Source organism: Muntiacus reevesi, chromosome 1 (genome assembly GCF_963930625.1).
Source record: "Muntiacus reevesi chromosome 1, mMunRee1.1, whole genome shotgun sequence".
In the NCBI taxonomy this organism is placed as follows: Eukaryota; Metazoa; Chordata; class Mammalia; order Artiodactyla; family Cervidae; genus Muntiacus; species Muntiacus reevesi.
In genome coordinates this window covers 16,629,808-16,641,822 of record NC_089249.1, presented here as the reverse complement: position 1 = coordinate 16,641,822, position 12,015 = coordinate 16,629,808, and the positions used below count along the sequence as shown (strand labels likewise).

At 47.0% G+C, this 12,015-nt stretch overlaps 1 protein-coding gene across 3 annotated transcripts in view; it reads right to left on the bottom strand.

The window, feature by feature from the left end:
* Positions 1-12,015, bottom strand: part of ABTB3 (ankyrin repeat and BTB domain containing 3) — a 318,330-nt gene that overhangs the window by 32,300 nt on the left and 274,015 nt on the right. For all 3 annotated transcript variants that reach the window (XM_065938459.1, XM_065938463.1, XM_065938467.1), the window contains 4 exons: positions 11,374-11,467; positions 11,122-11,257; positions 10,255-10,475; positions 8,634-8,812 (listed from right to left, as the gene is read on the bottom strand). In XM_065938459.1, coding sequence (XP_065794531.1) covers positions 8,634-8,812; positions 10,255-10,475; positions 11,122-11,257; positions 11,374-11,467 — 630 coding nt within the window. The remainder of the gene's footprint in view (positions 1-8,633; positions 8,813-10,254; positions 10,476-11,121; positions 11,258-11,373; positions 11,468-12,015) is intronic.

Below are 12,015 nucleotides of genomic sequence, written 5' to 3'. Positions count from 1 at the left end.
CCAAACAGAAGACAAAAGGTAAGATGGCAGACATAAGCCTTAAAGTTTAAAAAAAAAAAAAAAAAAGAAAAAAAAAAAGCCCTAAAGTAGCAATAATTGAGTAAAATATAAAAGGTCTCAATATACCAATTAAAAGAGATTGGCAGAGTGGATGAAAAGCCCAACTATATGTTTGTTATAAGAAATTCACTTCAAACCTAATAAAATTGGCAAGTTGATAGTAAAGGATGGGCAAAAACATATATCGCATGAACATTAATTAAAGGAAAGCAGGAGAGGCTATATTAATATTAGATAATGTAGATTTTAGAGCAAAAAAACTAGCAGAAGAGAGAGGGCATTATAAAATGATAAAAGGGTTAATTTACCAAGAAGATATTGCAGTCCTAAATGTGTATGCACAGATCTGCAAAATATGTGAGTCAAAAACTGATAGAACCAAAAGAAGAAACAGACAACCCACAGTCACAGCTGGAGATTTTATTATTCCTCTCTCAACTGATAGAATAAATAACGAGACAGAAAATCTGTAAGGATATGGAAGAAGTCAACATCATCATCAACCAACAGGGTCTTATCAACAGTTACAGAACACTCCGCTCAACAATGGCAGAAAATAGTCCTTTTTCCTTTGGCCATGCTGCACAGGTTTTGGGATTTAAGTTCCCTGACCAGGGGTCCGACGCCCACAACCAGGTCCCGGCAGTGAAAGCACTGAATCCTAACCACTGGACTACCAGGGAATCCCCAAAACCAGTCTTTTTAAGTGCCCATGAAACATATACCTAGGTAGACTATATCCGGGTCCATAAAACCAGCCTCAAAATTTTAAAAGGATTGAAATAATACAGAATGTTCTCTGACCACAATGGAATCAACCTAGGAATCAATAACAGAAAGATAAGAGAAAAATCTCCAAACAATTGGAAACTAAATAACACACTTCTAAATAATTCATAAGTCAAAAAGGAAGTTCCAAGGGAAATAAAAAACACACTGAATTGAATGAAATGAGAATAAAACATATCAAATTCCATGGTACACAGCCAGAGTAGAGCTGAGAAAGATACGTATAGTATCAAATATACATAAAAGAAAAAAAGGAAAAGTCAGTCTCAAGCTTCTACCTAAAAAATCTGGAAAAGTAAAAAGAAAAAAAGAAAAAAAACCCTCAAAGAAGCAAATAATAAAAACTTAAGACAGAAGAGTAGTAGAGTGAGAGGACACAAACTAACAAATCTGTTCTAAAATTCATATAGAAAGCAAAGAATATGAATTCATTTTGTAGAAGAATAACATGGGAGAAAACAATTTACCCAATTTCAAGATTTATTTTTTAGCTACAGTAATCAAGACCTTGTGTGGGGACTTCCCTGACAGTCCAGTGGTAAAGACTCTGAGCTTCTACTGCAGGAGGCATGGGTTTGATCTCTGGTCTGGGAACTCAGCTACAGCATGCCACATGGCACGGATCAAAAAAAAAAAAAAAAAAAAAAAAAAAAAAGCTGTGGCAATGATGCAGTGACAGACACACAGATCAACAGAACAGAATGGAAATCCCAGGAACAGACCCACACAAATATGCCCAACTGACTTGACAAAGGCGTAAAAGTAATCTGATGAAAGAGTCTTTTCAACAAGGATGCTGGAGCAAGTGAACATCCACTGGCAAAGCAAAAACAAAACAGCAACTCTGATCAAAGTCCCACACCTCATACAAAAATTAACTCAAGGTGAAATGAATCACAGACTTAAATGTAAAACATGAAACTATAAAGCTTCTAGAAAAAAAATGAGGAGACCATCAAGATTTGGGCCAGGCAAAGCAGCTGGATGAATCACAAGTTGGAATCTAGATTGCTGGGAGAAATATCAACAACCTTGTAGTTGCAGGTGTTACCACTCTAATGGCAGAAAGTGAAGAAGAACTAAAGAGCCTTTTGATGAGGGTGAAAGAGGAGAGTGAGAAAGCTGGCTTAGAACTCAACATTCAAAAAATGAAGATCATGACATCCAGTCCCATCACCTCATGGCAAATAGATGAAGAAACAATGGAAACAGTGAGAGATTTTATTTTCTTGGGCTACAAAATCACTGCAGATGGTGACTGCAGCCACGAAATTAAAAAGATGCTTGCTCCTTGGAAGAAAAGCTATGACAAATCTAGACAGTATATTAAAAAGCAGAGACATCATTTTGCTTACAAAGGTCCATATAGTTAAAGCTATGGTTTTTCCAGTAGTCATGTATGTATGTGAAAGTTGGACCATAAAGAAGGCTGAGAGTCAAAGAATTGATGTTTTTGAATTGTGGTACCCGAGAAGACTCTTGAGAGTCCCCTGGACTGCAAGGAGATCAAATCAGTCAATCCTAAAGGAAATCAACCCTGAACATTCATTGGAAGAACTGATGCTGAAGCTCCAATACTTTGGCTACCTGATGCGAAGAGCTGACTCATTGGAAAAGATCCTGATGCTGGGAAAGAATGAGGGCAGGAGGAGAAGGGGGCGACAGAGGATGAGATGGGTGGATGGACTCACTGACTCCAATGGACAAGAATTTGAGCAAGCTCTGGGAGTTAGTGAAGGACAGAGAAGCCTGGAGCACTGCAGTCCATGGGGTCGCAGAGTCAGACACAACTTCACAACTGGATGACAACAAAGCATTCTCATACTTGATACCAAAAGCAGAATCTCCACAAAAGGAAAAACTAAAATTGGACTTCCTTAAAATTAAAAGCTCTATGAAAGACCCTGTTAAGAGGATAAAAAGATAAGCTACTGAGTGGGAGAAAGAAAGTATTTGCAAATCATATATCTGACAAGAGCTATTTTCTAGAATTTACAAAGAACTCTCAACATTCAACAGTGAAAATCCAGTTTAATTAGAACATAGGCAGAGGACACAGACATTTCACTGAAGAGCCTATACAGATGGCAAAAAAACACATGAAAATATGTTCAACATCATTAGCCATTCAGGGAAATGCAAATTAAAACCACAATGAGATACCACTTACACATCTATCAGAATGGCTAAAATAAAAAAATAGCAATAGCACCAAACAGTGAGGGTGTGGAGAAACTTCATTACTCATATTTTGCTGGTGGGAATGTAAAATGGTGCAGCCTGTCTCAAAAACAGTTTAGCGGCGTCTTTAGAAACTAAATATGCAACTACCATACAACCCAGAAATTGTACTCCTGAGCATTCATCCCAGAGAAATGAAGACATATTCACATCAAACACCTGTGCTGGAATGTTATAGCAGCTTTATTTGTAATAGCTCAAAACTGGAAACAACTCAGATGTCCTTCAGTGGGTGACTGGTTAATAAACTGTGATCGGTTCATACCATAGAGTACTATGCAGCTGCAGGAAGAAACAAACTATCAACAGATGCAATGACCTGGAAGAACCTTCAGAGAATTATACTGAGTGAGAAAAATCCAATCCTAAAAAGTTACCTACTGTATGATTCCATTTAAATCACATTCTTGAAATGACAAGATTAGAGAAATGGAGACCAGATTAGTGGTTACCAGAGCGTAAAGAGGGAGTGGGGGCAGAAGGATATGGGGGTAGCTATAGAAGAGCAACATGAAAAAAAAAAAGAAAGAAAAAAAGAAGGACTTCCTGGCAGTCCAGTGGTTAAGACTCTGCGCTTCCACTGCAAGGGACCTGGGCTTCGTTCCTGGTCAGAGAACTAATATTCCCAAGCCAGAACAAAAAAAAAAAAAAAAAAAGGCAATGCAAGGGAGCCTTCGGGTGATGGAAATTTTCTGCATGTTGACAGTACCATGTCAGTATCTTGGTTGTGACATTTAATTGTCATTTTGAAAGATACTGTCAGTGGGGGAAGCAAAGTAATCTCTCTGTATGTTTTCTTACAACTGCATGAGAATCTACAACTGTCTCAAAATAAAAAGTTTAATTTAAAAAGGTAAATTTTTAAAAAGTGGGAAAGTAAAAGTTAAAAAGTGTGCAAATCACAAGGGAAAAAAAAAGCTACAACGCTCACATGTCACCCTTGGCTTAGTCCCCAGTGCTGTTCTGTTCAGTGGACGTGGAGGAAAACCCCAAATGTGCACGATGCAGCCTGACTTTCTGCAGAGGGAGAGAGGCCCCATGCAGTCTGACTTCACCTCTCACACTGCCTCCTGTGTCCCTCCACTTCCAGCTGCGCCAGCACATCAGGCACATTCCCATCAGGAACTCCGCTCCTTCAGGTTCCCGATCCCCGAGTGGAATGCTTTTGCTCCAGGCCTGTGTGTGGCTGGCAGCTTTTCCTCACTTAGGTGGTTATTCACACACTACCTCCTTTGGGAGACTTTTCTTATCATCCTGTCTAGATTAGACCTTGCCTGTCCCACCCCCCAGAGACTACATCATTGTCCAAGATCATTTTTTTTTCATAGTGTTCATCTTGCTCTCACCCTCTTTTGCTGATCTGTGTCCTTGCTTACTGTGGGTCTGCCCCTTCCCGGGACACGGTAAGCTCCAGGAGGATGAAGAACATCCCACCACTGCTGCAGCTCAGTGGGCACTCATGACTGTGGAGTGGATAAAGGTCCAGAAGAATTATGTCTGCGAGAAACGGCCAGAGGCTCTCTTTAAACAGACCTATTTTTAAACAATGACTGCATTGTTCTACTCCTAGGGAAATCTAGAGAAACTGAATTCTTTAGATATTTAAAGACAAAATTTAGAAGTGGGGATGGGACTTCGCTGGTGGTCCAGTGGCTAAGACTCTGTGCTCTCAAAGCAGGGGTCCCCCGGTCGATCCCGGGTCAGGGAAATAGATCCCATATGCCACAACGAACATCGAAGATCCTGTGTGCAGGCACTAAGACCCGGTGCAGCCAAATAGAATAGAAGTGGGAGCAAAAAAGCACATCTGCAACCAGATGTCAAGTAATATCTGACCAAACAGGCGTCAAAGATGGGGAGAAAGCATCCACTTCACTTGACGGGATGGCTGTGATTCTCCAAGTTGACTACCAAGTGGATTCATTAATATTTACAGGAATTCTATATTCTTGTTCACTACTCTGATAGAACCAGATGTTTGTTCACACAGAGCAGCAGACATGATCTGAACAGGAAATCGTTAGTGGAGAGAGCAGGAACAATGCGTTGTTACTCATGCCTTCCAAGAGGACACTTTCTGAGGGCAGAGCTTTGCAGCACTTTCTCACCTCTCTGAACTTCTCTGCCATCATCTCTCTCCAGACACCTTCTGACCCGAGGAACATCACCGTGCCTGGGGAATGCTTGACTTCACCCTGTAACCACCAGGAACTGATCACCTCTTTTTTGCCCTCCATAGAACTGTGGCGCTGGGGAAGATGCTTAAGAGTCCCTTGGACTGCAAGGAGATCAAACCAGTCAACTGTAAAGGAAATCAGTCCTGAATATTCATTGGCAGGACTGATGCTGAAGTTCCAATACTCTGACCACCTGATGCAAAGAACTGAATCATTGGAAAAGACCCTGATGCTGGGAATGACTGAAGGCAGGAGGAGAAGGGGATGATGGAGGATGAGATGGTTGGATGGCATCACTGACTCAATGGAGATGAGTTTGAATAAGCTCCAGGAGTTGGTGATGGACAGGGAGGCCTGGCGTGCTGTGATTCAAGGGGTCACAAAGTGTTGGACACGACTGAGTGACTAAACTGAGTCAGTATTAATACCACATCTCCCAAAATCCCTAACTAAGTCTGTGAGTCTCCTTCTGTTTTGTCAGTTCATTTGGGTAATTTCTTCTTAGATCCCACATACAAGGAATATAATACGGTATTTCTCCTTCTTTGAGTTACTTCACGGACTATGACTCTCTAGGTCCATCCACGTTGCCACAAATGGCATTAATTCACTCTCTTTAATGACTAATATTCCATTGTATATATGTACCACATCTTCTTTATTCATTCCTCTGTTGATGGACATTTAGGTTGCTTCCATTTGGGGAAGGTCATGTACACACTGCTAGATTTAAAATGGATAACCAACAAAGACCTATTGTATAGCACAGGGAACTCTGCTCAATGTTATGTGGCAGCCTGGATGGGAGGGAGGTTTGGGGGATAATGGATACATGCACACATATGGCTGAGAAACCCTCGCTATTCACCTGATACTACCACAATATTATTAATTGGTTATACCTCAATGTGAAATGTTTTTTGTGTTATTCACCAGTCGGGGTTGCCATTGACCACCCCCATTCCCACCTCTCTCCCATTAGGGAAAACTTGACTTGAAAAAAAACCCCACCATTTTTGTTTATTATTTCATGCAGTGAATATACTGGAGGCGGGCATGGCAACCCACTCCAGTATCCTTGCCTGGAGAATCCCATGAACAGAGGAGCCTGGCGGACTACAGTCCACAGGGGTGCAGAGTCAGACACGACTGAAGCGACTTAGCACACACGCATGCTGTGAATATACAATGTATTCGCCCATTCCACATTAATGGGTATTGGGGGTGTTCCCAATTTTTTCCCATCACAGGTAACATTGCTATGGACACCCTTGTCGTGCATGTCTGCTCAGTCATGTCTGACTCTTTGTGATCTCATGGACTGTCGCCTACCGGGCTCTTCTGTTTGTGGGATTATCCCAGCAAGAATACTGGAGTGGGTTACCATTTCCTTCTCTGGGGGATCTTTGCGACCCAAGGAGAGAACCTGCAGCTCCTGCATTGACAAGTCGACTCTTTACAACTGAGCCACCTATTTAATATGGACACTCATATATATATGTTACAGACATAGATGGGCTTTCCTATTGGTCATATAGGGCAAACCTGACTCTTGAATGTGCCTTTTCCCAGACTGTCGTCTCCTGGCCATGAGTGCTCCTGCCCCATCCCTGGCTCCCCCTCCCCTCCAAGATCAGGACAGCTGGACACGGAGCAGGCTCTAGTACACGTGCATGTGTGTGGGCTAAGTCACTTCAGTCGTGTCCAACTCCGTGTGACCCCACGGACTGTAGCCTGCTGGGCTCCTCTGTCCGTGGCAGTCTCCAGGCAAGAACACTGGAGTGGGTTGCCATGCCCTCCTCCAGGGGATCTTCCCAACCCAGGGACTGAACCCACGTCTCTTACGTCTCTTGCACTGGCAGGTAGGTTCTTTACCACTGGTGCCACCTGGGAAGCCCGCTCTAGTCCACATCTCCTGCCAAAGGGCCCTCCGTCCTTTCTTTTAGGCCTCTAGCTGCTGTTGGGTGCTCTTTGTGGGGGTGGGTAGTAGTTGAGTGGGACACAGGGGCCTGCAGGACTGCTAGCAATGTTCTGTTTCTTGGTCTGGATGCTGATCACACAGGTAAGTTTGCCTCGTGAAAATTCATTAGACTCCACAGCCACGAGCTGGGCACTTTTTTGATGTATGTCATATTTCAAAATAAATTTACTTAAAAAATCCATAGGTTAGGTTTCCTTAATACACAGCATGCCTTAGTAATTTCTGGAATTCCCATTACAGCCGATAGAAGGGAAAAAAAAACTAAACCCAAAACCAATTACAACACCAGACCCTGGGAACAGACCCAGCAATGTTTTTCACTAAGGTGGTCTCTTAGGTAATTTCAGGGCTTATCTATTTATTTCTTTTCAAGCTGGGGGGACGGGTGAGGGCTGAGGGGCAGGGAGAGTTTGGTTTTGAAATGCTTCCAGTGGGTTCTGCTCTTTGTGGCATTGCTGAGGCTCATTACCTGAGGCCTGGCACACCTGCTCCCATTCTGCGTCTAAGTGGAGTCAGGCATATATCCAGCCCACAGGGGCCCCCGAGTCTCTGGTGCTAATGAGAATACCTGACGGGACCCACACTGGACTCTGGGCCAGGTGCTCCGGGGCTCAGAAATCAGCCAGACGTGTTGCCGGGGCTTTGCTGTGGGGCCGTCCCTCACACCCTACAGAGAAGGCTGCTCCACACTCTATTCCCTGCTCTGGCAGGGAAATCCATGCAGCCCTTTTGGTTCACAGGCCTAATTCCCTGACACTTCACAGCCTCCACTATCTTAGAAGGACCTGTTGTGAAAGGGTTGCAGCATTTTCCCAATGCTGGGAACGAAGTGTCAACAGGAATGCAGGGGCCCTTGAAGAATGGGTGAGTGAGCCTCAAGGGCTAGGCTCGTCCTGTCCTCAGACCTGAAAAGCCTTCTCGGGGTCTGGCTTTCCAGGGACCCCTGTGGGGTCTGCATCCAAGGCGGCTACACCCATTTCCCTCTTCCCCTTGGATTCCCAATGTCCCATGTCCTACTGTCTGTCCAGGCCCGCCCTGGTCTCAGCATCTCAGTGACACCTTCCCCCAACCTTCCCACACTCCTCAGAGCCTTACCCAATTTAACACTGTTTCACAAGCCACCTCAGGTACCCTTGGGCTGTAGCATCCCCAATTTTGTGCAAGTTCCCTGGCCGGAAGCTATCCTTCACTTTGTCCCATGTGCCCAAGTGCCTGGGACGGAACAGGTGCTCAGCAGAGTGGTTGCCTTGCAAGTGGCCGCACAAGCAGCTGTAAGCAGATACATGTGCACCAGACCAGTGACTGCAGGGTTCCCACCCGAGGGGCAGGAGCGCCGAGATCAGAACCCCCCAGCTGTGCTCTCTGCCCACAGGAGCCCCTCGTACCTTGCTGGCCTTCAAGATCTCAAACATCAGGGGCAGGCCCTGGGTGACCAGCTCCTCCGTGTACTCCTCCTCCTGAATGGTCTTGAACTCCTTCAGCAGGCACTGAATGAGGGGCCTGCGGTGCTGCTGGAAGGCGATCCGCAAAGACTCCAGCCACGTGTGCAGGGTCCACGGGACACCTGGAAAGGGGGAGGGCGGGGGGAGGGAGGGGAGGGCAGGCAACAACCAGAGGAGAAGGCGGGTTTTTATGTGGAAGCCGGCCTCTCCTGAGGGCATTACCAGATCATGAGACCAGGAGAACGCCTTTCAATGCCTAGAGTCAGAGCTGTTTGTTTCTTCTTTCCCAAAGACTTGCAGAAGTTAAAATTAAAGGTCGTAATTCGAGTCCGTTAACTATGGGTATCCAGTTCTGCATGCTCCTCGTGTTATTAGGGGCTACAGTTTACAAAGTATAATCACCGTGTAGAGTATTGAAACTGTAATGCGGACTGCAGCCTTCTGAGTTCTGACCTCTTCCTTCCCCATCCCCTCTGCCTCCATGCCCAGAGCTTCGAGCTGGAGAAATCCACAGTGGACCTCACTGTCAGCTGCTCTGGCCAGGGTGGGCATTTCCATCTGAATATGAAGACACAGGAGGATACTGCTGCTGCATGCAAAACAACATTTCCATCTGCAGGCACTTCATCAGGTCTTCCTCCCTTAATAGAAACCTCTCCAGCAGCTGATGGCTGTGACTCGTTTCTCCCCTCCACCGTGAGGCTGGGGCACTTGCTACTGCTTATAAATGCACCATTCAGAGTCTTGAGCCTCAGAATCCAGCTACACAGGCTGCCAGGGGAATGGCATAATATCCCCCATACTCAACAGCCACTCTCCGAGAGAGACAAGTTTCCAGAAGAGCACTGGAGGCCTCCGCCCACCCTGACCTGCCACACCCAGTGTTTACAGCCCTTGCTCTGCCCTGCTGTTTCTGGGCCGGGGTTGGTGCCATTAGCTGGGTGAAGGCTGGGCTAGCCCATTCCCCAGATGCATGGAAGAGATGGCCCTGGGCTAGGCTGCTCAAGGGAGAGACACCCAACTTTTCCTTGGGCATGGCTTTGCCCCTGTAGTAGGGGGAGCCCCACCAGGGATGGTATGCCGTCATCCTAGCTGATGCTAGCAGCTGCTTCATGGATCTGAGTGCTCTCAGGCAGCGATTCCCCAACCACTGGGAACCACCTGGGATGATTGTTAAATATAAAGATTTCCAGCCTTTATCCATCCAGACCCTCGACAGCAGAGCCTCTGGGTGTAGGGCCTGGCAATCTGTATTCAGACAAGCTCCCCAGGTGATTCGGATTCCTAACTCAGGGACCAGGGTTTGGGAATCGTGGAAGGGTGGCCTGAGGATGGGTTTCTGGGGCCGGCAGAATGCTGTTGCCTATGGGGACCATGTGGGGCCTTAGCCTAGAAGTGCTCCAACCAGCAAACGAGAAGTTCTCTGAGCTGCGAGGGGTGTGTGCACATGTGTGCATGCATGTGTGTGTGTGTGTGTAAGTGTGTGTGTGCACGCGCATGTGGGTACGTGAGCTGGAGCTGGGCAGAGGCACCGTGCCCAGCCGTGGAAGGCCCCCAGACTGACCTATGCTCCTGATATCAATTGTGACATCCACGTAGCCATGCTCAGCGCTGTGATACATGGCCTCCCTCAGGGCTCTGAGTTTGGCCTTGCTGTTGCGGCTGGCGCACAGGGGGGGCGGGGCTGTCTCCGCCAGGTCAGTCCCCTCAGCCAGAATCTCCTCCAGGGACAGGATATCACTCTTCTCCTTCTCTGGCTGAGCGAGCAGTTTGCGGAACACATTCCTGTCAATCATAAACCCAGAGAGGAAGACACTCAGATATGCAAGGGCTGTGCCGGGGTGGGGGCCGGGCGGGGGATGTGGGGCGCCCTCTCAGCTGGGGACAAAAGAAGGACGGGACAGCTCTGGGGTGGTGGTGTCGCAGGTGTGACCAGGGCGCTACCTGTTGTGGCGGGAGGAGATGGTGGGGTGGGACTGGCTGCGTTTCCTTGGGGATGACTTGGGCTAAGTGCTTTCCCCAAATTATCTAGAAGGTTCTAGAACTTTGCCCTTTTAATAGTCTGCCTGCAAACCCCCCATGGTGAATTTGCTTCGCTTGGGGTTACACATAGTAAAATCTGACGGGGTAAATCCTGAAGGAAATGTTGGTGGGAAGTAACCAAACATGAGAGGTTTTATTCTTCTTTAAATGGATTCTTCTCACTTCGTGACGGGTGATGTGATGAACTCTGACCAGCACTGGCAAAGAGTGATGTCTGTGAGATGAAAGCCGGTTGGGGAAGGACCCGTGGACGTGCAGTACGTGAAGCTGGCCAGGCCCGGACTGCCTCTGGGCCCCACATCCAGAGATGCAGTGAGTCTGGGGTAGGCCTGGGAATCTGCATTTTTAACAAGCACCACTTGGGACCTCATGGCCCATCCTAGCCTACCTGTGTCCATGGGCTGCGGCCTGGCTGAAAGAGTTCATATCACCCTGGGGGGTGGTAGAAATTCCATTCCTGTACATGGTTCCTATCAGGGGGTCCGCGCCTCGCTCCAACAGCAAACTAACCAGTTCAAAATTTCCTGCAAGCCCAGAGAAGGGGGTTTGATAAGAGAATCAAGCAAACACACAGTCACAGACACGTCAAGGGACAGGGTGCTGGAGCTGCTTGGCCGGGACGGGCATCAGAGACTCTTACCTACGGCGGCTGCGAGCTGGAGGGGCGTTTCTGAGTAGTTCTCCTCACCGTGCTCCACTGAGCCCTCCACCTTGGCCCCGGCGTCCAGGAGCAGCTGTGGAGGAAGAGTGGCCATTGAGATGTCCAAAGGACGTGCCAGGAAAAGCTGGTGGAAATCAGTGTGGTGCCAAAGTTCCTGCTCTCCTCTGGGTCCCAGGCCACGTGCACAGGGGGAGGGCAACTGCACCTCAGAGGGTGAACTGAGAGCCTCCCACATCTCCTAGGGCCTCAGACCACTCAAATCGCTCAAACTGTGGTCCACGGACAGCAGCATCAGCATCTCCTGGGAGTTTGTTTGAAATGCTGGTTCTCAGGCTCCACCCCAGAACAAATGATTAGAATCTGCATTTCAACAAGCTCTCCAGGTGATTTCTGTGCACATTAACGTTTCTAGAAGCACTGAGCTAGAAGTTCGTAGCACCACACTGCTGGAGAACTTCCCCTGGGGGTCAGTGACACAAAGCCTTAGAGTATGAGAGGGGTCTCTTAGAACCGTAGAATTTTAAGAGTTCTGAAGGACTTTGGGGATCACTGGGCCAACCAGGACAAGAATCCCTTCTGGAACATCCTAGAAACTCAGCTCAGCAAATCCTGGCCAGCAAG